Genomic DNA, 24,723 nt, shown 5'->3' with positions numbered 1-24,723 from the left:
TTGATCTAAAAAGAATGGGGCTTGAGCCGTTGATGCAATTCCGCAAGCCATGGAGCACCGAGATCATTTGTTAGTTCTATGCATCCTATCACCTTGATATCCCCAACCGTTGCATCCATTGAACCACTAAGGGCTAGCACTACAAGGTTGATGCATGTTGCCACCTTTTCTTACCTTCTTGGTTTTGGTAGTGAGGATTGTAAGAGGCATCAGATTTCTGATCTTTGTTAGCTTGCTATCACGGAGTATCAGTACATGTATATGGAGGGTCACAGGGCTGATGGCAACACCGTCTGTTTGAGGCCCTATTACTATGTGCTAAACAATATTCTTCGCTAGATTCTCTATCCGAAGGGAGGTGATTCTACATATCTTTGTGATGACTCTCCAGTGGTGCTTGATTGCTTTAGTAAGACTTTCACCAAGTTCTCCATCGGCGAATACATTTGGGACTAGATCACTCAGGCTAGTGAGGATGTTGTGAAGTATTTTCTTTATGCTCCCTACATTATGCACATCATTGAGCAAGTGTTAGGAATCAAGTTTCCCACCGATGCCCGTCATTCTATGCTCAAGATCTCTAACAAGATGTCACTTAAAGCCAAGGATGAGCTCAAGGAGAGGGCCAAGGGTACTCGTGCTTTTGGTTCCACTTGATCTCGTGGTTCTCCACCATGTGGCTCTCGCTCTTGCCGTGCTCATAGTGAGGAGCCTGTCTCCTCCTCCTCTAGTGACAAGCCCCCTAGCCATTTCAAGTTCTTCATGAAGTACATGTTCGGGGCTTGTTGTGCTAGTGCTGAACATGAGCAAGAGATGCTTGTGCAGATGCCTCGAATTGAGCAAAAGTTTGACATTCACTTGGCTTCCCCGCTACCCTTGGAGCCTCTTCATGACCCTTTTGAGCTTTATGATGAGGCTTGCAAGGAGTATTATGGTGAGTCATCCAATCAACCTCGTCGCCATGGTAAGCAACAAGTTGGCGAGGAAGACGAGGAGTACCGCGAGGAAGATGATGACGACGACAACGACAATGATGGTGGTGACCATGATGATGATGAGGACTACAAGGATAAGTAGTCGTTTCTTTCATGCAGCCTACCTTTTTTAGCACTTGATGTCAAAGGGGGAGTGTTAGGCTTTGATCAAGTTAGTTGGTAATCTTGAGTTCGAGACTTTAAAACTTTTAGCTTGCATTTACTATGTCGTGTGGTGGCACCTTGTGATGGACAACTTTATATTTGTGCATGATGGATGATTGTAGGACAAGTTTAATGCTGATCAATATATCTTATTAGCTTGTGCTTGTCTCTACTTGTGATGATGATTGTTATATTTGGATGGCCATGTATTGTTTAAAGTCTCTACTTTGTGATCTTGGCCATCCTTTTCTTCTTACTTGTTTTGTGAATATAACATGTCATATTGCATCTCTTTTCATGGATATATTTGTTCACACACCAGTTGCACCCCACGGATTGCAAAATTTAGGGGGAGCTTTTGTCTTGATATATGCAAATGTTATATAAATGATTATCATTGAAATTCCAATTCATTGTATATATTAAGGAGGAGCTCTTCATAAATTTTAGGGTTCAAAAGCTTTAAATTCTTTCATTCTTATAAAAGCCTAAGTTGGTTGTCATCAATTACCAAAAATGGGAGATTAAAAGTGCATTTGCCCCCGTTGTGGGTTTTGGTGTATTAATGACATCCAAATTAGGGACTAATAAAATCTTATTTAGATACATTGCAGCATTAGTCCCATGAAAGATTTAAATAGTTGATTTAGATGAAATGGTGTCCCTCAATTCTCGAAGTTTAAAAGGCGGACGAACTCAAAACGCTCACCAAAATCTTTATCTTTTGTTTTGGGTTTAGGTTTGCCGTACTATAAAGAGGGATGAAGTTTAGGTGGTCTGAGAAAGATAGAGTTCTCAAGCATAAAAACAAAATCAAAAGAGAGACACTCAAGCACCTCACGAATACTTAGATATAGTTTTTTGGGATTTTGGCCATCGAAAGTGCCAACGTCTGCTGGGAGTTCTAGCTGCCGAAAGTCTTGGGTCCCTAGGACTTAGTCGTCAGGCTTGGTAGACTGTCGAAAGTCCTGACGAAAGCCGAAAGTCTCGGCTATCGAAAGTCCCGGCAGCCGCCGGGAGTTCCGACGCTAGCCGAGCTAGCCTAGTGGACTACACGTTGAATAGTATTTTCTATAGGCGCTAGAAGTTCCAACGATCTGTGTTGGGACTTTTGACGCAGATCTAAAAGATTGGATTTCGCCCAAGAGTATAAATAGGTCTCTTCTCTCTTCTAACCATTACCACATATTTATTGTGACCTAACTCCGGCCAAAATAGCTCACAAGCATTCATCAAGACTCCCCTTTGCTCCAAACTTCTATTCCCCTAAGGATTTGAGTGAAAGGAGAGTGAATTGAGTGAGAGAATCACTTTGGCAAGCTTGAACACTTGATTTCTTCGTCAAGTCGGTTGGATTTGCATCTATTACTCTTGGACCTTTGCTCCTAGCCAGCTAGGCATCGCCCAAGAGCTTCCATCTTGTAGAAGAGCCTTAGGAAGTTTGTATTACCCTTGATTTCTTAGTGAAAAACTCAAGTGACCTTTGTGGTTGTCTTGAGAGAGGCAAGGAGGTGGAAGAGACTCTGACCTTTGTGGTTACCTCAACAATGAGGACGTAGGAGCTCCTTTGCAGGGTTGCTGAACCTCGGGATAAATCCTTGTTTCCCGTGCGCTTGTTGTTGTTATGTTTTGTGCTATCATATTTGTTTTTGGTTGTTTCTCTTCTCCCTCAAAGCATGTCTTAGGGTTTGTACTCGATCTACGGAGTTGAGGCTTTTTGGTGTCAAAGGAGCAACACCAACGCTTCATCTTACCACTGGGAAGTGAGGTTGTAAGTTATCAGAATCACAAAGTTCATTTTAGCTTGGGTTGAGTAGTTCACGTAGGAGTCGGAACTACCGGCTGTTTGCGTTGGAACTTTCGGCTGCCGGAAGTTCCAGTCTAAACTATCGGAAGTTTCGGCAGTGACTGACAACTTACTTTGAGATTTGTGTAGAAATTTTTAGATACGTCTATTCACCCACCTCTAGACATTGTTTAGATCCTTTCATCTTCACTTAATGGAAGATCGAGAACCCTGTCCCGATTAAAGATGCTTTTCTATGTATGCACTCAGTCCATTGAACCACAACACCTCGCTATAAAAGGGCACCAACTCATTGTCACGTACCCACCAAATACGTCCACTCATCTCATCTATAACATACACCACTATAAAAACACAACGATGACTTGGAAGTTTGACTCCTTCAGAGTCATTATACTATTTTTAAATTATCATAACCACTTTTATATATTCTTTCTTTCTTGTGCATTTGCATCAGGAACCCTTTATCACTCTTTATTCTTTCCACGTCCTTCCACCTTTAGATTGGCCAACAAACACGCGCGGGGAGAGAAGATAAGCATGATTCGAAAACGTGTAACTTTACGCGGAACATGGTGACTTTTCTCTAGTTCTACAAGATTAGGAAGACGGATTAGAAGTTGTTGGAGAGAGATTTTTTTTTCTCATTTTGCTAAAAACCAAGGATTAGAAAAGGATTTAGAGAACTCTTGTAGCTCCAATGAGAAAAAAAACTTTTATTTTAGAGATCTTGTTCCAGCCGTTCTCCAAACCCAATCCAAATGAGAAATTTTTTATAGTCCCTCATATTATAGTCTCCCACCCTCAAATAAAGGGAGGACCTCTCCCAGTCCATTATTTTTCTCATTAGGAATTGAATTTTCTTGTTCTAATAGAAAGAAAACTTTCAAAATCCTCAAAACATATTTTGTATCTTCTTCGATAACTTGTTTTTGGTCGGAGTTTTCTCGTACTCCTGGACATGCACCGAGGGAGAGGAAGTTTTTTTTTTATGTTAAACAGGGAATTTGTCTTAATATAACTCGGCAATTCTCATTTCTTTAAAAGAAAATATAATTTTTTGATGGTACGCAGTGCAAGCAGTTCTCCTTAAAATAACGCGGCCTCGCTTTGGAGTGCCTTTTTCATTCTCACCAAACAATCCGGTACTACTTGTCTGCTTCCTCGCCCTCGCTGCCGCGCTGTCTCTCGTGCGGCAGCTCGTCGAGACGGCGACCGCCGACCGCCGCCGCCGGCGCCCTGTGCGCTGCCCGTCGGTCCCTTCACCAGGTCTTCGTCGGGTCCATCACGATTAAGCTATTTGGCTATTTGTATTCGGATCTGATCCGAGTACAACTGCACACATGTCTACTAACTTCGATTGTTTTTTGCAAAAATTAAAACGTCCTTTTACTTAGTCCGCTTTTGATTCAATTGACCTTGGTTACTTACATATAGTCCCTTCCCTGATCCGGATTGCTTCTTGCTTATGCCCGAGGATTCTATTGCTTCCTACGCCTTTTGCTTCTCCGCTCTCTCCCGTGCGGCAGCTGGGAGACAGCCGACCCCCGCCGCCGGCGCCCTACGCCAGCTGCCCGGGTCTTCAGCGGTCCCTTCGTCAGGTCTTCGTTGGTCCGTCACAATTAAGTTATTTGGCTATTTGTATTCGGATCTGATCTGAGTACAACTGCATACATGCCTACTAACTTCGATTTTTTTTTTTTGAAAAAATTAAAATGTGCTTTTACTTGGTCCGCCTTTGATTCAGTTGACCTTGGTTACTTAAACATAGTCCCTTCCCTGATCTGCTGCTCATTCGATTGCTTCTTCCTTATGCCCGAGGATTCTTACCCATTTCGCTTGCTAGGCAGTTACTGAGAATCTATGTTTTGCCCTATCTGCTTTTCGAAGGCTCTTACACCTTCGTGGTCGGTGATTTTCAGGGAGGCTGATACTTCCGTGCTGCAGTTGAAGATTTGATCAGCTATTGCCGTCACTGCTGGCCTATTCTCCTCTGGAGTTACAAGGAAGCCATGGCGGGCCGGGAGGAGAGATATGTGAGGTCAGGCTGGTCAGCCTCTTATTTATCCCCTTGTTCTGCACGACATTGAATTTGTTGTGAGAATTGCACTACAGTGACACAAGTTCAGCATGCCTCAAGAATATATTAGTGACTTGGTATCTTAGTTTTGAAAGAAAAACATCAATCCAGTGGAAATGTACGGTGCCAGATTCATTCTATGGTGTACAGAAAGTTCACATATCCTAAGATCCCCTTTGGTGGGGCTCTCCGAAGAGCATCTGCTCTGGCTCCAGTTCTGCCAAGAGCTGTACCGAACACCGGTGAACAAAACAGCTCTGGCCAGGGAGCCAGCAGAAGCCGCTGGAAAAAATGAACTACAGTACTACACGCATGGAGCTGGAAATTATGGCTTCCAACAGCTCTGTTCTTTTCCCTGCTTCACATGGCACAAATTTTGAAACTTTGAAAGGAACTTTCTTCCAAATATGTACCGATTTTAAATCTGAAGTTATTTGCACTTAATGCAATAAAACAAGATCAGACATGAATATATTTTGAGTTTTTGAAAAAAAACAACATTCTCTACTTCAAAATTAGAACATTGGATTTTTTCTTCTTTTGCTCAGGACATTTTTCTTTGTTCCCATAACACCTTTTGTGCTAACACTTTCTCACAAACGTGGTGCAAAATAGCAGGACATCATAGACATTACCTTACATTCATTCTAGAAAATATAAGAGAAGCCGTTCTAGCAAATGTTTTCCAAAAGAGCTTCAGCTCCACTAGAGAAGGGACTTCTCCGAAGGAGCTAGAGCTGGAGCTGTTTTGGGAGGAATAGGAGCCCTAACTACTATTTTTTCTGTTGTTTTTGTCATGCACAGGTTTGAGGACTGGAAATCGGAGCAATCTGTTTCTGTTATTTCAGATAGGGTAGTTTCAGAAAGAGGGCATAACATCTTTGGCTTGTTAAAGGACAGAACTGCAGGAGCCTTTTCATTCCTGGGGAACTCTTCACATTCTGAAGCTCTAAACAAAGCAGGCCCAGAGGAAAAGAAGTCCAAAACAAGAGTTCTTGATCCTCAAGGGCCATTTTTGCAGAGATGGAACAAGATATTTGTGATATCATGTCTTTTTGCAGTTTTTGTGGACCCATTGTTCTTGTATATCCCAGTAATTGATGGTGGTAACAACTGCCTGTACTTGGACAAGAAGTTAGAAACCGCAGCAAGTATCCTGCGCTTTTTCACAGATATCTTCTATTTACTCCATATGCTATTTCAGTTCAGAACAGGCTTTATTGCTCCCTCTTCTAGAGTGTTTGGTCGGGGTGTCTTGGTTAAGGACACATTTGCAATAGCAAAGCGATATATATCAACACTGTTCCTGGTGGATTTCTTAGCGGTTCTGCCCCTCCCTCAGGTACTTGATATGCCATCTACTTAGTGAACAATTCATAATGGAGTTACTTCAATCCGATCACAACTGCTTGTCTTTTTGGAAAAGATCCAGTCAAACTTTTGAAACTTAGACTGCCAATAACTTTTATAATATTTAGTTTGAAATCACGGAAATAATATTTGTAGATATGCCCTAAAAATGCTTAATAATGTCATAAATTTGTTGCATTTTATGGATACACTCTAATAGAAAATAGTTGTCAACAGTACATATTGGAGACTGTAATCCAAAACGTCAAGTACTTTCCTTGACTGAAGGAGTATCTAATGGCATACAGTTGTTATGCTAGTATTTTGTATAAACATAATATATTAATGTGCATGCACTTCAGTTCTAGGTAACGCTTATACAAGAATGAGGGGCTATGATAAAATGTTGCTAGCAATTTTAGGTTACTTAAATGAACTTCAATGCACCAAAGGCACAGAAGACATGCATGCAGAAGCCATCGGTGCAACTGTGCAACAAAATGAAAAACTGGAAATTGTTACCTTACTGATTAGGTGATCTGCACCAAGCGTTAGAATAGTGATGCATAAATGTCAGTTGGTTTTGGTTCTCCTAAATCCCATGCCCGGTTTTCTTTGTTTGCTGTATATAAAACTCTTCTCTTCTGATGGTTTTATCTTCCACTGAATAAAATTCGTTACTGAGTTCCTCTTGGTTCAAAAAATCTGTCTATTTCCCATTCAAAGTAGATGCAAAATCTTGGCCAACAGCAGATCTTGTGTGGCTTATCCGCTCCATGCCAAACTGTTTCCTGTTTTCTCTTCTATTTTTTTTTGTGGTTTATATGTTTTTTCTAGTGCAATGGTAGAAATGTAGAAGAGGTAATCAACATTATTGTGTTTGAATTAATGCATCTCATAATTGCAAGGTTACACTTGCACACATTAAAAAGTGCTGACCATGGGAATTAACATGAGGTTCAATTTTTTGGTCTGAGAAATTGAGAGGGAAGAGAAGAAACATTAGGTTGTGATGCAACTAATGGGAGCTGTGCTGTCTGTCCACGAGGTCTTTATTGTTTGACCTGGACTTGCCTGAATTAATTATCTTGGCATGGTTTCCAGTTGCCGCAGCCATGGCATGCACCTTTTGAATTATGGTGGAAATCTGCTGCCTAGAAATGGCATCAGTGAAGGGACTTTTCACCTTTTGAATTATAAGCTATGATATGTTTAGCGCACTCCATAATTATCATGCTGTGTATTGAGCTAATGCCTATAATATCCAGTTACATGGTATGAACAATGCTTTGAGCTACTTTCAAAACGTGCCTGAAAGGTAGATAAAATCATGAACATTCTGGTTGTTCTTTATCATGAACATGGTATGATCAATGCTTCGTTCTGCTAATGTCCAGTATCATGCTTTGCAGATCACTTATTATTAGATTGAATTGCTCTTTGTTTTTCAGTTTGGATCTGTCCACTAAACTTGTAATTGCTTGTGATTTTTCATTATCAGGTGTTTGTGTTGGTGGTGCTGCCAACTCTCAAAGGTCCTGAAATTACGAAGGCAAAAATTGTACTACTGGTTATTATTATTTGTCAGTATGTGCCTCGACTGCTCCGAATAATACCACTTTACCTTCAGATCACGAGATCTGCTGGCATAATTACAGAGACAGCATGGGCTGGTGCTGCTTTCAACCTTATAATTTATATGCTTGCCAGTCATGTAAGCCCTCTCAACGAATTATTAGTTAGAATTTATTTTAGAATGTTTCCCTTATCCTCACTAAAATCAGTTAAGCAATCACTTACGATTCTGAATTTGTACTGATTGATTTCTTTGGTGTATGCTCCTTATCTCCTTTCTTCGTTGTAAGTCGTAAACCAATAAGCTATATGTTTTGATTAGTGAGTGTGTAATGAACACTAGCTCATCAAAGTATAAACACTGCCAGAGGATATCTAGGTGGTGACAGCTGCTTGAAATGAGGGACCAGACTAGATTAAATAATTCGAGTAGAACAAGATTTTAACCTAGTGGCGGACGCATAGTTTTGCATATTCTGGTGGCATTCTGAATTTTCCTGTCAGGAAATGAATCCGAGAAGAATCGTTTTCTAAACATACCCTGGAACTAGAGATGCCTATACTAAAGATAGTAAAAATATTGGATATCTTTTAAAAGAAGTGGCATGCATCAACCACATTTACATTTCTGATTGCAAATTCTAAGATTGCTAATTGTGGGCATGTTTGGGACTGCTCCACTCCACCAAATTCAGCTCCATGGAGTGGAAGGAGTCCCAAACACCCCAATTACACCACACTCTGGATCAGCCACAGCCAACTCCATGAATCTGGGGACCAAATCCATGGATTTGGTCCTTATCCTCAAAGGATGCTCCAGAAATCTATTTTTCAATATCCTCATGGAGTTGGGGGGAAATTACCCACCAATGCCACTGGTTACACCCCATCTTTTTTGGTACTGTTTCGTTCCCAATTGTCGGTCCTTGCCCTTCACACGCCCAGCTTGCTGCCTCTTTCTCCAATTTAACCTTTTTTTTTGGATAACGGAACTAAGTTCCAGCCTCTACCGCCTCAGAAGCCACAGAATGGATCTGTGTTCAGGCTCGCAGCATTTCCAGACTTGCTCCATGACGACGGGCGTTTGCCTATGGCACTTGCCGTCGTGGCACTTGAGGTGCTCTGCCACAAGGCCAGGGCACCAACGTGATGCTTAAAAACTCCGGCACGCCGCCCAAGCACAGTCGCCTGGAGACGCACATGAACCGGACCGTCGAGCTCACCGTTGTCCTGTTCCTCTATTCCACTGCTGCTCCTCATGGGCATCTTGGTTTGGTGACCACACCGTTCTTACACAAGAGGGACTTCTTGTCCAAGGACAACCCAGGCGACACATACAATTGGTACAGGATGGCTGTGGAGGTGGTGTTCACGTTCTTGAAGGCAGTGATCCAGTTACAGGTGATGATCCCCATTGCGCTGCACATCTCCATGGTGATCATGAGGGTTGGGCTGGCCTTCTTCATTGTGCAGTACAGGCACATGTTTGATGGCTAGTGGCAACCGGCAAGCCAAGTTTTAGTGCCGCATGCTCAACATAAAAAGGACCTGGGGCACATCAAGTATGTGTTCTCAGACTAGACCGCCAGACTGGCACACTCACCGAGAATAGAATGGAGTTCTGGTGCACCAACGTGCCCACAGCTGACTTCAGCAACACCGCTGACAGACATTCCCATGATCGGTAAGCATGTTTGAGTTCGGAGAGTCTGCTCGTGATGGCGGACAGGTTCAGCTCAGAGTCATGCTCTGTGTTTTAGCATCGATCGTGTAGGTATCTGGTTGGAATGTTTTTATTTCTCGAACATGCAGGAGAGCTGCGCATCATTTCATTAAGAAAAAAAAAAGAAACAAAGGGGAAGAAATCCCCACACACAAACACACTCACACCAGGACACAACAAATCCAGCAAGACATTAAAACACCCGTGACAAGAAACAGAAAAACGACCCATCCAAGGCGGCAAGAGCCTTAGCAACAACAAAAACATCAATGGCCTCCAGCAAGTGCCTTAGCAAGCAACTCCTGAAGCCCTTTTGCTGCGCACCACAAAATGCATTCATCGGTGATAGTCTGCAGTAAGACAGGGATGCTTGGGCTAGTGCCATTAAAGACATAGTCATTTTGGTGCTTCCAGATTTCCCAAGAGTGTTATTCATGCATGGTTTGGTGAACTAGAATGTGAAATAGTTTAATTATGTTGATTTATTAAGCTGTATAATGAAATAGTTTAATTATGTTGGTGAACTAGAATGCTTTAGAATGGTTCTAGCTTCTAAGACCTAACACGTGTTTACAGAGAAGAGGAGGGAGAGGCCTAAAGTAGCTGTATAATGAAAATGTATATTTTTCTATTTTTCTCTAATTTCTCTGATAGTACAAACGTCCATTAAGATTAATGATAGGTTTTATGTGTAAACTACAACTCTAGTGCGATTCATTTGAGTTTATTTGAGCTCAAAAGCCCTTATAGATTTGGAATGAAAATTCAATAAAGTTTGCTACTTTTAGGATTTTTTTTATTCCTTAAAGATAGTTTCCAAAAATCTGCAACAAACTCTGTGTTCTTGAAAATTCTGCAAGAAACTCACGATTATTCTTTATATATTTGCACCATAATTAATGTATCACTCAAGCTACATCCAAACAAGATACATACAATGCACACGGTCACAAACACCTCCTTTCCCTGCTCCATGGTGGAGCTACTCCACTGTAGAGTTTTTGTTGTGGTGCTAAATCTGGTGGAGTGGAGCAGTCTGAAATAGACACCAAACTCTGCGTTCTTGAAAAATCTGCAAGAAACTCATGATCACTCTTTATATATTTGCACCATAATTAATGTATCACTCAAGCTACATCCAAACAAGATACATACAATGCACACGGTCACAATAAACCATTCCCACAAAACCTCCAATTCCTGGAGCTGTAAGCCAAACACCTCCTTTCCCTGCTCCATGGTGGAGCTACTCCACTGTAGAGTTATTGTTGTGGTGCTAAATCTGGAGTGGAGCAGTCTGAAATAGAAACTATTGATGCACAACATCTTATATAACCAGGCCTTGTTTAGATTGCAAATTTTTGCAATCTGGACACTGTAGCACGTTTCGTTTGTATTTGACAAACTTTGTCCGATCATGGACTAACTAGGCTCAAAAGATTCGTCTCGTGATTTACAACCAAACTGTGCAATTAGTTATTTTTTTACCTACATTTAATGCTCCATGCATACGTCCAAAAATTGATGTGATGGAGAGAGAGTGAAAAAACTTGGAATTTGGAGGTAATCTAAACAAGGCCCCAGTAAGCAATACAAATACTACAAAACCTTGTAATATGTGGACCAGCTAGTTTGTCATTCTTGAAATACAAGTGATTTGCCTACATTTTCCCATTAGCTTAAGCTTTTTGGTTAACTAGTTGGCACATGCCACTCATTATGGTATCAGGGCTAGAGGTATCGAGTTTTAATCCTAGCTAGCTCAATTTAATAAAAAAATAATTGTTGCTGTTCCTATTAAACATCTAAGGGAGGCGTGAAAGTGGAGTGAAGTGAATTGCTCACCTTTTCTCATCAGCTTAAACTTTGGTGCAGTCAACTCAATAGTCATCAGATAATTGAGTTTTCCATTAGACGGTTTGCCTCCAGATAATTACATGAGATGTATTACGAGTTACAACCTTTGAGAAGTACCTCATGTACCTTCGCATTAACATTTACAGGCCATTGATCTTCCCAAGAAAAAGGCTAGGAATAGAAATTATTATAAGCGTGGTCCTTTCGGTAATTGTTCTTATAGCTCGTCTCCCTGTCTCAGATTTTTGTTGCTGGTTGTCTGTCTCAACCCCATCAAAACCAACTGCTCCTACTGTTCATCACCAACACTGGAATAGTGCTTTAGCGGCCGGTTGGCCATGATGAGAAGCGTCAGGGAGGAAATGAAGACGAGAAATCGATAGATGGATTGGTCGTTTGCTGTGTCAGTGTTCTCTTGTTAGGGTTTCCTCAGGGCTGCACCACATGGCTCATTCATTGCGTTGTCCTTCCCCAAACACGAGAGTGCGTAGTGGACAGCTCCACACCCACCTTCTCCAGCAGTGACATGAAAGCTCTCGGCCGGGGGGTTGGGTCAGGCGCGTGCGTGAGCGCACTGATTCAGCAAATGCCTGCCACCATGCTCTGGTGCGCTCTAAATCTACCAGCTGTTCTGTTTGCTGCTAGGTTCCTTGCTGTACTTTAAAGCTGAGGCAGCGTCGTCCTCGGTCTCTGTTATATCGTAAACTCAAGAAAGGATAAACAATGATTGAAGATCCACTAGCAGTAAATTACCCTCCTGCTATAATCAGGCGGGAGGACAAAAATACCAATATACCCTTGCTCTTAATCTTTAAATTGGTTCCTGGTCCATATATTTGTGAATCAGTCCACAACTCAAGTACCTTTTACTAGGTACCTTTCATTTTTAACCATTGGATCTGGGTAATGAATGGTTATTATAATTCCCAAGCACCATAAATCTCTTAAATGAGATGGCCAACCTCCGGATAAAATGCATTTTAATACCCATGATTCAACGTATGTGGTGAAGATATCACAAACTGATGTTGTAACTACTTACAGGGCTTTGGAGCTCTTTGGTACATTCTTTCCATCCAGCAAGAAGACACCTGTTGGAGACAAGCATGTATCAATCAGACTGGCTGTGATCCTACATCTTTATACTGTGGCTATCATCCACTTGCAAATAATTCTTTCTTACAAAGTGCATGCCCAACAAATAGCACTTCCAATTCCAATCCAGACCCAATATTTGGAATATTTCTACCAGCTCTCCAAAATGTTTCACAATCAACGAGTTTCTTTGAAAAACTATTCTATTGCTTTTGGTGGGGGCTACAGAATCTAAGGTTTGCTAAGAAAAATTAGCTTCCAGTTTTTTTTCCTGTCAATGCACATTTATATATTGGTTTATTTATTGCAGTTCCCTTGGCCAGAACATGAAAACAAGCACTAATACGTTGGAGAATCTGTTTGCTGTTTTTGTCTCGACATCGGGTTTGGTTCTATTTGCACTACTTATTGGTAATGTGCAGGTACAGACACTATTTTGGCATTGTTGATATATTCTTGTAATGTATGTTGTTCGATTAAGTGGTAACTAATTAGTATTAATAAGGCCAACATATGGAAAGGAATCTTTGGATGTGCACCTGCAGTTCTAATCTGTTATGCTAAAATCTCACTGCATAATTTTGATGCAGTCACGTTTTTTCCTCTCAAATGCACAGGAGAGCTGCGCACCTTTTGTATTATAGGGAGGAAAAAAAGGATCGGCCCCTCACATGAACACCACCACCTCACTCCGGTCCAAGCCATGAGGGGTTGAATGAAACAAAAAGTTTGCACTGATAACAAAAAAAAAAAAACAGAAGGATGAGGCCTGACCAAAAACCCTTACAAACTAGAATTAACTAGCCCAAGCCGTGACCTCGACCGAGAGTCCGTAGGCCTCGTGCACCCGCGAGACACCACAACTCCTCATCTTTGAAAGCCTGCATGAGGCTAGAAATCCTCGGTGGAGCTCCATCGAAGACACAAGCATTGCGATGCTTCCAAAGGATCCATGCATAGTCACGTGATTATAGTCAAATTAATTGGATAAATGTGAAAACTGGAACTGCCTATAGATTGAGCTCATTCATTTTAATATTCACACCATGCTAGTACCAAATATACAGGAACATTTTGTTTACATAATTCTCTGAAGTTAAGTGCTCAAGTGATTCTGCACTAAATGCTTTTCCTTGATACACTGATGGAAAAAAAACCGAAATTGGAAAGCATCAGAAATCTTATTTTATTTATTTTTAAAGATAAACTGTCTTTTATTACCTTCAATATTAATATTTGCCTCAAACAGCTAGATCCATATATTATAGGCCTGTATTCATAAATGTGGGGGCCATGCCCTGTACCAGGTCTGCAATAGTTACTAACTCTGCAGTTGACACCACAATCATCCCTCTAATTAGAACTGGTACTGGTAACAACTTGGTTGTTTTGAAAAATAAAATAGGCTAACATACATGTTTAGATCTTTATTTCTAAATGTTTTGATTGGTCTTCTCATTATAACCCACAATTAATTAGCTATACCAGTCCATTTCCTTTATTTATCGTCTCTGGTCCTGCAGTGTACCATGCCATATCTGAAGACAACAGCGTGTTTGAGAAAAATAAAGGACAACAGCCTCATTATTTCAGTTTGAGGCAGGAACTATTAGTTTAACCATTAACTACTTGGTTACTAACTAGTCAGCTAAGCTTTGTGCGTGCCATATTATATAATTTTCTTTTTTTGGTTGGTGAATTGCAGACCTATTTACAGTCAGCTTCTGTGCGTATAGAAGAAATGAGAGTGAAAAGGCGTGATACAGAGCAGTGGATGGCACATAGGCTACTCCCTGAGAATCTCAAGGATCGGATTATGCGCCATGAACAATATAGGTGGCAAGAAACAAGAGGGGTTGACGAAGAGGGCCTTCTTAAAAATCTTCCCAAGGATCTTAGAAGAGAGATAAAGAGACATCTTTGTTTGTCGCTTCTCATGAAGGTGCTTCCCTGAACATCTATGTGATTTGGTTGAACTTGTGGTGTATGGACGTATGGTTGAATGGTTATGGATATAGTAACAACACTCTCAAGTATTTTCTCCTTGAGATAGCATTTATCTGCAGCATCCATGCTGACTGGATATTTTGACTTATTGCCATGCGCCCATGTGCTGATGATATATATATGCCTAGCCTTATTTGCCAAGGACCACAAGTTCTTGAAGTAGTAGGTGTTTTAAATCGTAAATAGAAGCTCCTGGTTTCTTATGTTGTATGGTTCTGCTAAGCATAGGATTAGCAGGTGCCAGGTGTGGTTATGTTCTGGACCAAGTCAGGCTCTTATCTGGGCTTTAGTGCAACTCGTGGCTGAAGTTTGATGGTGTCTGGTGGAAATGTTTTTGTTTCAGCAAACCAGAATGTTTAATTTCCCCCATGTATTGTTTTAGACAGGCCTAATGGTACTTTGAAGTTTGAACTGTGTATATGAGGAGCTTGTTCATACAATTCGTGCCTTATATGAAGAAACAATACTGTTATCATTTGACCGTCTTCATCCACTCCAACAGCACTCTGTCATGCTAGATGGAACTTGATTCAATTTATGTGCTGATTGTGGAAGAGGAGGGGAAAGCCCAATTAGATAATGTTCTTGGGTAATAGATATTGACAGAAAAGGAAATTCTGAGATTAGCTTCCTTTGCCAGCCTATGCGGCATGGACGTTCACTTTCTCTTGAATATCTGCAAAGCTAGTTGTACTTTGCCAACTTCTTTTTTCAATGGAGATTAAGTTGTTCTAGAAGGTTGAATTCTATCATCTCAATGCCAGTTCCCTCAAAATGTGTCTGAATTGCAATAGACGTGTTTCAGGAAATTCCTTAATAACATTTGAAGACTTTATTGAGCCGATAAATTTCTGGATGGGATCTATACCTTTTATACTTGATTCAATATTACTTTCTTTTAATGTCATGTTTTAGTGAACAGCTGCCATACCTTAGTATGTTATTAGCATGGTTAACCTTTTGCTGCTGTTTGCAGGTTCCAATGTTTGAAAACATGGATGAACAGCTGTTGGATGCCATGTGTGATCGTCTAAAGCCTATGCTGTACACAGAAGGAAGCTGCATCATTCGCGAAGGTGACCCAGTGAATGAAATGCTCTTCATCATGAGAGGAACACTAGAGAGTACCACAACAAATGGTGGTCAAACTGGCTTCTTCAACTCTAATGTTCTAAAAGGTGGAGACTTCTGTGGTGAAGAGCTCCTCACATGGGCCCTTGACCCCACTTCAGCTTCAAATCTTCCTGTCTCAACTAGGACAGTGAAGACGTTGTCTGAAGTTGAAGCTTTTGCTCTGAGGGCTGATGACTTGAAGTTTGTTGCCACGCAATTCAGGAGGCTCCACAGCAAACAGCTCCAACATACTTTCCGATTTTACTCACAGCAATGGAGGACGTGGGCTGCTTGCTTCATACAGGCAGCTTGGCACAGATACTGCAGAAAGAAGCTGGAAGAGGCTTTATATGAGAAGGAGAAGAGGTTACAAGCAGCAATTGTAAGTGATGGCACTACTTCGCTCAGTCTTGGTGCAGCGCTCTATGCTTCACGTTTTGCTGGCAACATGATGCGTATCTTACGGAGAAACACCACCAGAAAGGCCCGTTTGCAGGAAAGAGTACCTGCAAGACTGTTACAAAAGCCAGCAGAACCCAACTTCTTCGCTGAAGATAGCTGAACTTGTACCCTGTAGCAAGCAGGCATTCATGATCCAACTGGTAAAATTTGTTCACAAATTTAAGATTGGACGCTGTAGATAGACAGATCAGGTGCTCTAATGCCTTCTGGTTTAAATCATGTAATTTAGTGTATATTTCGATTGTATGCATGTTGCGTGTATTATAAACATCCGAATTCCTCTTGTGCATTTGAAAAAAAAGAAGATGCTGTGAATGTAATCGATCAATTGTTAACTTTTTTCCTGTAAGGATTGTTTGTTAACTTTGGATATGCTAACGTGTGACGCTGTGGCGATTTGTGATGGGATCAAAAGTGTAAAATTTCAAACCACGTGTACATGTGGTAAATTTATGTCTTCGAAGCATATGTTTTTTGAGACCAGAGGTCCGGTGGAATATAAAATAAGGCGTAATTTTAGGAAAAGAATCTAGCCCTGCCAAAAAAAAAGACCTATTCAAGACTTATCAAACTCATTAGTATTTTCAATTGTCCTGTCATTCAACTACCAAAACCTACTAGAGGGCCGAGATTCACTTTTAATGTTATGTCTTATCTACCTACTATCTCTTATATGCAATGTGAGTAATCATTTGAATCTTGGCTAGAACAATGACCGTTCTAGCCTATAAATTACATGTATTTTCCTAAAATGCTAAATGGTTTAGCGTCCGCGGTGAAAGTGATTGTAAATGTATTCCCTCTGTACCAAACTATAAGCTATTTTAACTTTCTTGGAGAGTTAAAGCATCTAAAGTTTGATCAAATTTATATAATAAAATAATAATATTTATGATATTCATTTCAACTTTCTTAGAGAGTCAAAGGATCTAAAGTTTGACCAGATTTATATAATAAAATAATAACATTTATGATACTCCCTCTGTCCAGAAGAATGCAATTCTAGAACAATATCATATTTTAGTATATCAAGTTTGATCAATTATAGATAAAAAGTATAAATATTTATAATATTAAATAAATATTATTAGATTAATTACGAAATGTATTTTCATAATAAATTGATTTAGAGCCACCGATGTGAATACTATTTACTAGAAATTTAGTCAAACGTGAAACGCTTTAACTGGCACGCAACCCATAGTTGCATCCTTTTTGTGACCGAGGTAATACCCAAATAACCATCATTAGATTCTTTATTAATTATATTTTCATAATATAACTATTTGGTGTTATAAATTTTTGTATTTTTCTCTATAATTTTGATCAAACTTGAGATGCTTTGACTTTGAAGAAAGTTGAAATGACTTGTACTTCCTCCGTCCCACAAAACATGTAAATCTTACTTTTGAAGGCAAATTTAGTGGAAATATGAAATTACACATGTGCTCCTCCTATATCCTTCTTCTCATGTGCTAGAACTCAAGAGCAATCTAGAATGTTCACAAGGTAAAACATGGGGATGTGTTGGTTTTCCAAAGGTACAATGTTTTTTATTGGTGGAGTCTATCTAAAAAGATAAACTGAACTATAGGATTACATGGATTTGAACTGCAGGATTACATGTTTTGTGGAACGGAGGGAGTAATTTAGAACAGAGGAGTACATCAATAACATATACTTAGTTAATATCCAATGGCGAGCCACGGTGAGCAACCCTGGGCACCTGCCCCACAGTTGGTCTCTACCAAAAGCTTACCCAATCGAATCGGAGTCCTGAGTCCAGCATGTACGGTGAAGTAGACTATCCAAGGCTGTCCGTTGAGCTTGGTCTTCTCCGCCGCCTCGTCGACCCTTGTCCCTTGTAAATATCCACATTCATGTCCCTGCTCCATTGTTCCCAACTCTGCCACCTCGGCCGCCACGCCTCCTCGAAAGAAAAACTGATTCTTTCGAGGTTTTATTCTCCGTACGTCGGCGATTGGCACTTTGGCAGGTGATTGTCATTCAGAGAGGCGTAAGCTTCACCTTCACGAATGGAGTAACTGTTTCTGCCTTGCCGCCGGAAGTGAGGAACCAATGGCACTGTCACTGCGACTGCGAGGGGTAAGCTTCTCTGATCCTATCCTGCATTCATGCATTGCAATGCAATCTTTTGTGTCTGTCAGCTCTATCAAGTTCACGCTGGAGTGGACTGAATCCCCCAAGCTTCGATTGGTGATCAATCTTTGCCGAAATGTCTTACTCTGACAACTAAATTTCGTGTGCAGCACGTGCAGGGTTTAGAACTGGAGATCAGAGCAATTCATTGGATCGGATGACATTGTAACCTGCTAGTGCTAGCATCCTGCTCTGGAAAAAGGAAAGAAAGAAATGAAGCCCAGCACAAGAGTTCTTGATCCTCGGGGGCCATTTCTACAGAAATGGAACAAGATATTTGTGATATCATGCCTTGTTTCAGTCTCCGTGGACTCGCTCTTCTTCTATGCCCCGGCGATCGATGGCGACAACAGCTGCCTGTATCTGGATGACAATCTTCAAAAGATAGCTAGCATCCTGCGCTCTCTCACCGATGCCTTCTATTTACTCCGCGTAATATTCCAGTTCAGGACAGGCTTCGCAGCTCCCTCGTCTTCTGGAGCGTTTGGTCGCGGTGTCTTGGTTGATGACATGTTGGCAATAGCAAAACGGTATCTATCGACATATTTTCTGATTGATATCTTAGCTATTCTGCCCCTCCCTCAGGTACCCTATTTTTTACCCCACATGTGTTCCAAGAAAAGAATTGAGCTATATATCTAACAGCATGCAAAGTCTTTTGACACAGAAGATTGATTTTTAGGATATCAGGACGTCGTAACTCTGCACTTGACCTTGATCCATGTTTTTTATCAGGTTTTTGTGTTGTTAATGCGGCCACATCTCCAAGGTTCAAAGGTTATGACCGCTAAAAAAGTATTGATGTTCATAATCTTGTTCCAATATGTGCCTCGACTGGTCAGAATAATACCACTCTACCTTGAAATCACGAGATCAGCTGGTACAGTAATGGATACGGCATGGCCGGGTGCTGCCTTTAACCTTCTAGTTTACATACTCGCTAGTCATGTAAGTCCTCTAATCATTTATCAATACTGTTGGAATATGTGACCTACCCACCTTTTTTTTCTTATCAATTAGTCTTTGGGCTGAACTAGTCGGTGCATGCTGTCTCGATCTCAAATCTTGGCAGGCACAATTAAATTAAATTAAATAATTGCAACCTACTCGTATTTTCGTGTTTGCGACAATGTTATCCCTCTTCATTAAAAAAGGGTTTTCCTCTGCAACTATGCATTCTTTTCTCGATTCACACAGGCTAAGCCTCAAGATTAGATTAACACAATTAATTTGCTACATATATCACATTGTGCATGGTCAAGATAGTACTAACCGATGCATTGACTTGTTACAGGTCCTTGGAGCTCTTGGGTACATTCTTGCCATACAACGAGAAGACACCTGTCAGTGACGGACCTAGGTTTTTACCTCTGGGTATGCACAGCAAAAAAATTTCTTATGTAATTCGGTGAAAATTTCTTTTTATTTTTTATTTTTTATTTTTTTACATTAAAAATTTCTACCTATCTCTATGACTGGCGGACCCCAGGGTATGCGGTGGCCCACGCTGCATACCCTGTAGGTCCGTCCCTGACACCTGTTGGAGAGAAGCTTGTAACAACCAGGATGGTTGTGATCTGGCAACTTTATATTGTGGAAGTACTGCATTTGGAAACAACACTTTCTTACAAGATGCTTGCTCAATAAATGGCGGCGCCGATGTAGATCCAATCTTTGGAATTTATCTACCAGTTCTCCAGAATGTTTCACAATCAACAGGTTTCTTCGAAAAATTATTCTACTGCTTTTGGTGGGGGCTACAAAATCTATGGTACCCCCCCCCCCCCCCCCCCCCACACACACACACACACACTACCACCAAAGACTAATGCCCTGGGACTTGTACTTATGTGTTGCCATTTGTATTGCAGTTCCTATGGTCAAAACCTTAAAACAAGCACTTACATATGGGAGAATCTGTTTGCTGTTTTTGTCTCAATGTCAGGTTTAGTTTTGTTTGCTCTCCTTATAGGAAATGTGCAGGTACAGTTTTAACTTTTAAACATTGATGAAATTTTATTGTTATCTGTGCTTTTAGATTAAGTGTCAATTTATTTAAAGTACATGTTATGTAGCTCTGTATTTGCTGTCTAGAGATGATGTCGCTCCTAGTAGGCTCATCCTTCGGGATTCTAGCCTTCCAAGACCTTTATAAAGAATCTCATGGCCTTATGCTGGACAACATAATCATGTTTGTTGCCTCTAATTGTAATTGATACCGGTACCAGCTTGGCTATTATCAAACTCTTATCAAAATAGCATGGACTAAATCAACTTTAAGATCTTTGTTTCATTGTTTGCAAGAAATTCAAGTGACATTTTTGATACAATCCTGAATGAGCTAGCTATGAAAACCCATTTCTCTATAAGAATTGGCCATAGAGATTTATCCTTAAAATGATTCCGTATGTTTTGACTTCGTTGTACTTATGCTAGCTATATGCAAGAGGTCATTGTTTAAGGAGTAAGTCTGGACAACATGTTGAATTATATAACTAGTGATGATGTTTGACCTGATCATATTTCTCCAAATTTATTTTCTTTTTCTTGGTTGGATTGAATTGTTGCAGACCTATTTACAATCAGCCTCTGGGCATATGGAGGAAATGAGAGTGATAAGACGTGACACAGAGCAATGGATGGCATACAGATTACTTCCAGAGCATATCAAGCAACGAATATTGCGTCATGATCAATATAGATGGCAAGAAACACAAGGTGTGGATGAAGAGGGTCTTCTTATAAATCTTCCTAAGGATCTCAGGAGGGATATAAAGCGTCATCTTTGTCTATCACTTCTCATGAGGGTACTACTTCCCTATACTAAGCTTTATTTATTGATAGTCATAAGGAATTGCTTTCCTCTTTGTTCCATTCAATACGTGAGATTCAAACCCATCATGATTCCAATGACAATGGCTACACGATTTACAGATCGTTTAAACGTTATACGGTGGTATATCAATTTCCATTTAATCGGCCGCATTTCCCATTTAACATTTAGCGTTTAGAATAACACTAGATAATATGTATCATCCAAAGAAATTAATTTAGTTAATTGACATCAATTCCAACTTGTGTTGCAGGTTCCAATGTTCGAAAACATGGACGATCAGCTCTTAGACGCCATGTGTGATCGTGTAAAACCGATGCTGTACACAGAAGGAAGCTGCATCATTCTCGAAGGCGACCCAGTCAACGAGATGTTCTTCATCATGAGAGGGAGACTTGAAAGCATGACAACAGACGGTGGGCGAACGGGCTTCTTCAACTCCAATGTTCTCCAAGGCGGTGATTTCTGCGGCGAAGAGCTCCTCACATGGGCTCTGGATCCTGCTTCGGGCTCAAACCTTCCCAGCTCAACCAGGACGGTGAAGACGCTGTCGGAGCTCGAAGGTTTCGCCTTGAGGGCCCATCACCTGAAGTTTGTGGCCAACCAGTACAGGAGGCTCCACAGCAAGCAGCTCCGGCACACCTTCAGATTTTACTCCCAGCAATGGCGTACGTGGGCTGCTTGCTTCATACAGGCAGCTTGGCACAGGTATTGCAGAAGGAAGCTGGAGGATAGCCTGTACGAGAAGGAGAGGATGTTCCAAGCAGCAATCGTGACTGACGCCTCTAGCTCTTGCAGCCTTGGCGCGGCGCTCTACGCTGCCCATTTCGCTTCCAACATGGTACGAATCTTACGAAGAAACGCTGCCCGAAAGGGCCGTTTGCTGGAAAGAGTGTCTTCAAGGCTGTTGTTACAGAAGCCAGCAGAACCCAACTTCTTCGCTGAAGAATAGTGTGACCTTTTTTTTGTACCCCTGGTACCAATGCAAACAATGTTCATCAGCTGGCAACCTGTAATCCTTTTAGAAGCATCAAGTGATAGATCTTGTTAATATATCGTCAGCATCTATGATTGGATGCTGTAATAGCTAGACACCAAATGGTCTGAAGCTGTCAGGTTTGATCGAATAACGTAAATCAGTTTTACCGATTTATTGGTTGGTTATCTGTACATGACGAAATGGGCTTTAGATATATGGAATGTGTGGATTAGTATACGCTTTCCACGCTGATTTTTTTTTTCTCGAACAGGCATTTTGCCAGTATTATTTCATTAAGCACAGTGGAAATAGGAGTCTTACAGACAGTGCACGAAGCCCTGCGATTAAGAACCACAGCTGCCTGCTGACAGGGCATCCCAGTAGCAAGTGGCTGACCGTCTCTGCGTGCTGGTCACAGAATGTGCAGGCGTCCTCATCTTGCAATCCATGCCGACATCGCCGCTCCGCAGTCCATATTCGTTTATGAGACAAAGCCAGAAGAAGAATTTGATTTTCCCCAGCGCCTTCACCTTTCCACGCTGAATCCATAACTAATAAATCAATATAAAGCTCACGGAGCAAGGTGCAAGGTGCCGTTGTTTGTTTGGATGTTCTCTACTTTGTCTTAGTAAAATACGTGCTACAGTGCACGTTCGAGAAAAATATAAAGCCCACGGAGCAAGGTGCTTCCGCAGAGCAAGCACTCAGGTGCCCGACTTGCTCAAGCTCATCAAGCGCGAGGCTGACTTGTGGAGCCGGCGCAAAAAGCCTAGGTTGTCTTCTTCAACAAGTAATAGGTAGTCGAGTGTAATTTTTGGGAGGGCATTTGCTTAATAATTTTTTTTGAAACAAAAGGCAGGAACTCTGCCGCTCAATTAAGACGAAAGAATGTAATAATGTACAAGAATGTTAGCCAATCGAGTAGCCAAAATGGCACCCGAGGGGCTAACCACCCTGCGAGGCGATTGAGCACAAACACGACACACCGCCATGGATCATCGTTGTCGAGCATGGAAGCAAAGCTGCCAGCAGCTTGGACTTCCCATGGCAGGCCACCCACTGGTCACCTCCCGACTGGTCCAAAGGAACGACCGCCACAGATCATCGTTGCCAAGCTCAACCATCGAAGAGCAGCTCCGACTTCCAGTCGCAAACCCATGCCTCCCATCGAGGCCACGGCGATAATCTAGATGCGACGCTTTCAGGAAGGGAGCGACGCCGATGGCGCCACCGTCGCACGTCTAAAGTGGACCGGGTTTTCACCCTTGGATGACATGCTAGAGGGGAAAACACGACGCCCCCAACAGGGAAGCGACGCCCAATAACGTCGCCGTCACTAAGGCTTTCGCCCAAGAACCCTCTAGCACGAACGCCGGGTCGCGAAGCCGGACCCCCTGTCAGCCTTCACCGCCATCGTTGCTGTCCCGCTGCCCCCACGGAAGCCCCTTTAGAGGGGCATCGACGCGCCGGCTACACGCAGCAGCTGCACAACTGCGTCGGCCGTCACCCCCTCTGTCCGGGCCACGCATAGCCGGACCTGACTCCGCCGCTCGCGTCCCAGTGCCGCACGACGAGGCCGCCACTAACCATCTTCGTCGGCCCTGGCACCCACGATGTCGTAGCCGACCTTGCCGCCAGCCGCTACAGGGCGTGTGCCCCACCATCTCGGGCGCCCCCCCTGCCCTGGGACCGCTGGATCCGGACACCAGGCCCCGAACCGGGTGCCCCATGCCGCCGCCGCCGCCGCCTCCATCTTGACCACAACCGCAGGCACCACCATGTGCCGGCCCGTCGCCCTGCTCGCCACCGAGGCCGGCAAACCGGCCACCACGGGCAGGCTAGCCAGTAGGTTGCCGCCCTGGCCATAGCCAGTCCCTGAAGAGGCCCGGCCGCCACCGCAACAGCCAGGGCCATGAGGGGAGAGGTAGGCAGAGGGAGCGCTGCCCCCAGCGCCATCACAAGCCCCGGCCGCCGCCGCAACCGCCACCGGCCACCACTTCACCCGGCGCCGGCCCCGAAGCCGAACTGGCCACCTGGAGTCCAGATCCGGCCTTCCGGGCACCGGATCTGACCTCACGTGGCCCGGACCGGCGGCCCCAGCTGTCGCCGCCGTTGTCGTCAAGAGAGGAGGAGGGGAACGCGCGGAGGAGAAGGAGAGCCCGCCGTCGTCCCTTGTGCCAGCTCGGGCACCAGCCGGCGCCGCCATAGCCGCGACGGCCCTCCCCGCTGAGCTCCACGCTGCTCACGCGAGGGGAGGGGCCGTCGGCCTGCTGCCGCACGCGCCGCCAAGAGAAAGGAGAAATGCCCCGCTGCCACCATCCCTGCCGCGCGGGGCGGCCATGCCGGCGGCCAGCTCCGGCGGCGGCGCGGCGGGGAGGGGAGGGGAGGGGCTGCTAGGGATTGGGGGGAGGAGCCGCCCGAGCCGCTCACGTGGGAGCGACGCGGGGGCAGGTTCACGATCAATGCTAATTAATTTTATTTAATAAAAAATTCTAAAGCCCCCCAACCCCTGTAATCAAATTCTCCCCACTTAATACAAAAAC

At 42.7% G+C, this 24,723-nt stretch overlaps 2 protein-coding genes across 6 annotated transcripts; both read left to right on the top strand.

Annotated features, from left to right (window-relative positions):
- The first annotated feature begins 4,059 nt into the window (after positions 1 to 4,059).
- On the top strand, positions 4,060 to 16,571 carry LOC136476152 (cyclic nucleotide-gated ion channel 1-like). Of its 5 annotated transcripts, none has more exons than XM_066473872.1 (8): positions 4,061 to 4,215; positions 4,869 to 4,987; positions 5,831 to 6,368; positions 7,878 to 8,090; positions 12,576 to 12,862; positions 12,937 to 13,048; positions 14,332 to 14,568; positions 15,610 to 16,571. In XM_066473872.1, the coding sequence occupies exons 2-8, from the start codon at positions 4,959 to 4,961 to the stop codon at positions 16,306 to 16,308; spliced, it is 2,115 nt and encodes a 704-aa protein (XP_066329969.1). In that variant the 5' UTR covers positions 4,061 to 4,215; positions 4,869 to 4,958; the 3' UTR covers positions 16,309 to 16,571. The 5 variants fall into 5 exon arrangements, with proteins under 5 accessions (XP_066329971.1, XP_066329969.1, XP_066329967.1 ...); XM_066473870.1 differs by having other exon boundaries at positions 4,869 to 4,996; XM_066473871.1 differs by lacking the exon at positions 4,061 to 4,215 and adding an exon at positions 4,241 to 4,557 and having other exon boundaries at positions 4,869 to 4,996.
- A 2,010-nt stretch (positions 16,572 to 18,581) lies between these two features.
- Positions 18,582 to 22,153, top strand: LOC136471567 (cyclic nucleotide-gated ion channel 1-like). The gene is made up of 7 exons (XM_066469313.1): positions 18,582 to 18,953; positions 19,104 to 19,316; positions 19,663 to 19,715; positions 19,891 to 20,139; positions 20,240 to 20,351; positions 20,939 to 21,175; positions 21,455 to 22,153. Exons 1-7 carry the CDS (start codon positions 18,582 to 18,584, stop codon positions 22,151 to 22,153), a joined length of 1,935 nt encoding a protein of 644 aa, XP_066325410.1.
- Positions 22,154 to 24,723: the final 2,570 nt, after the last annotated feature.

This window comes from Miscanthus floridulus, chromosome 8 (genome assembly GCF_019320115.1).
Source record: "Miscanthus floridulus cultivar M001 chromosome 8, ASM1932011v1, whole genome shotgun sequence".
Taxonomy (NCBI): Eukaryota; Viridiplantae; Streptophyta; class Magnoliopsida; order Poales; family Poaceae; genus Miscanthus; species Miscanthus floridulus.
This window is presented reverse-complemented; position numbering and strand designations above follow the sequence as displayed.

Bases quoted from the DNA above. Each gene is read 5' to 3' on its own strand.
- LOC136476152 (XM_066473870.1), top strand. From the start codon at position 4,959: ATGGCGGGCCGGGAGGAGAGATATGTGAGGTCAGGCTG. The intron at 12,863-12,936 runs GTTTGCTAAGAA...TATTTATTGCAG, and splicing joins TGGGGGCTACAGAATCTAAG to TTCCCTTGGCCAGAACATGA. The intron at 14,569-15,609 runs GTGCTTCCCTGA...TGCTGTTTGCAG, and splicing joins GTTTGTCGCTTCTCATGAAG to GTTCCAATGTTTGAAAACAT.
- LOC136471567 (XM_066469313.1), top strand. From the start codon at position 18,582: ATGAAGCCCAGCACAAGAGTTCTTGATCCTCGGGGGCCATTTCTACAG. The intron at 20,140-20,239 runs GTACCCCCCCCC...TTTGTATTGCAG, and splicing joins TGGGGGCTACAAAATCTATG to TTCCTATGGTCAAAACCTTA. The intron at 21,176-21,454 runs GTACTACTTCCC...CTTGTGTTGCAG, and splicing joins GTCTATCACTTCTCATGAGG to GTTCCAATGTTCGAAAACAT.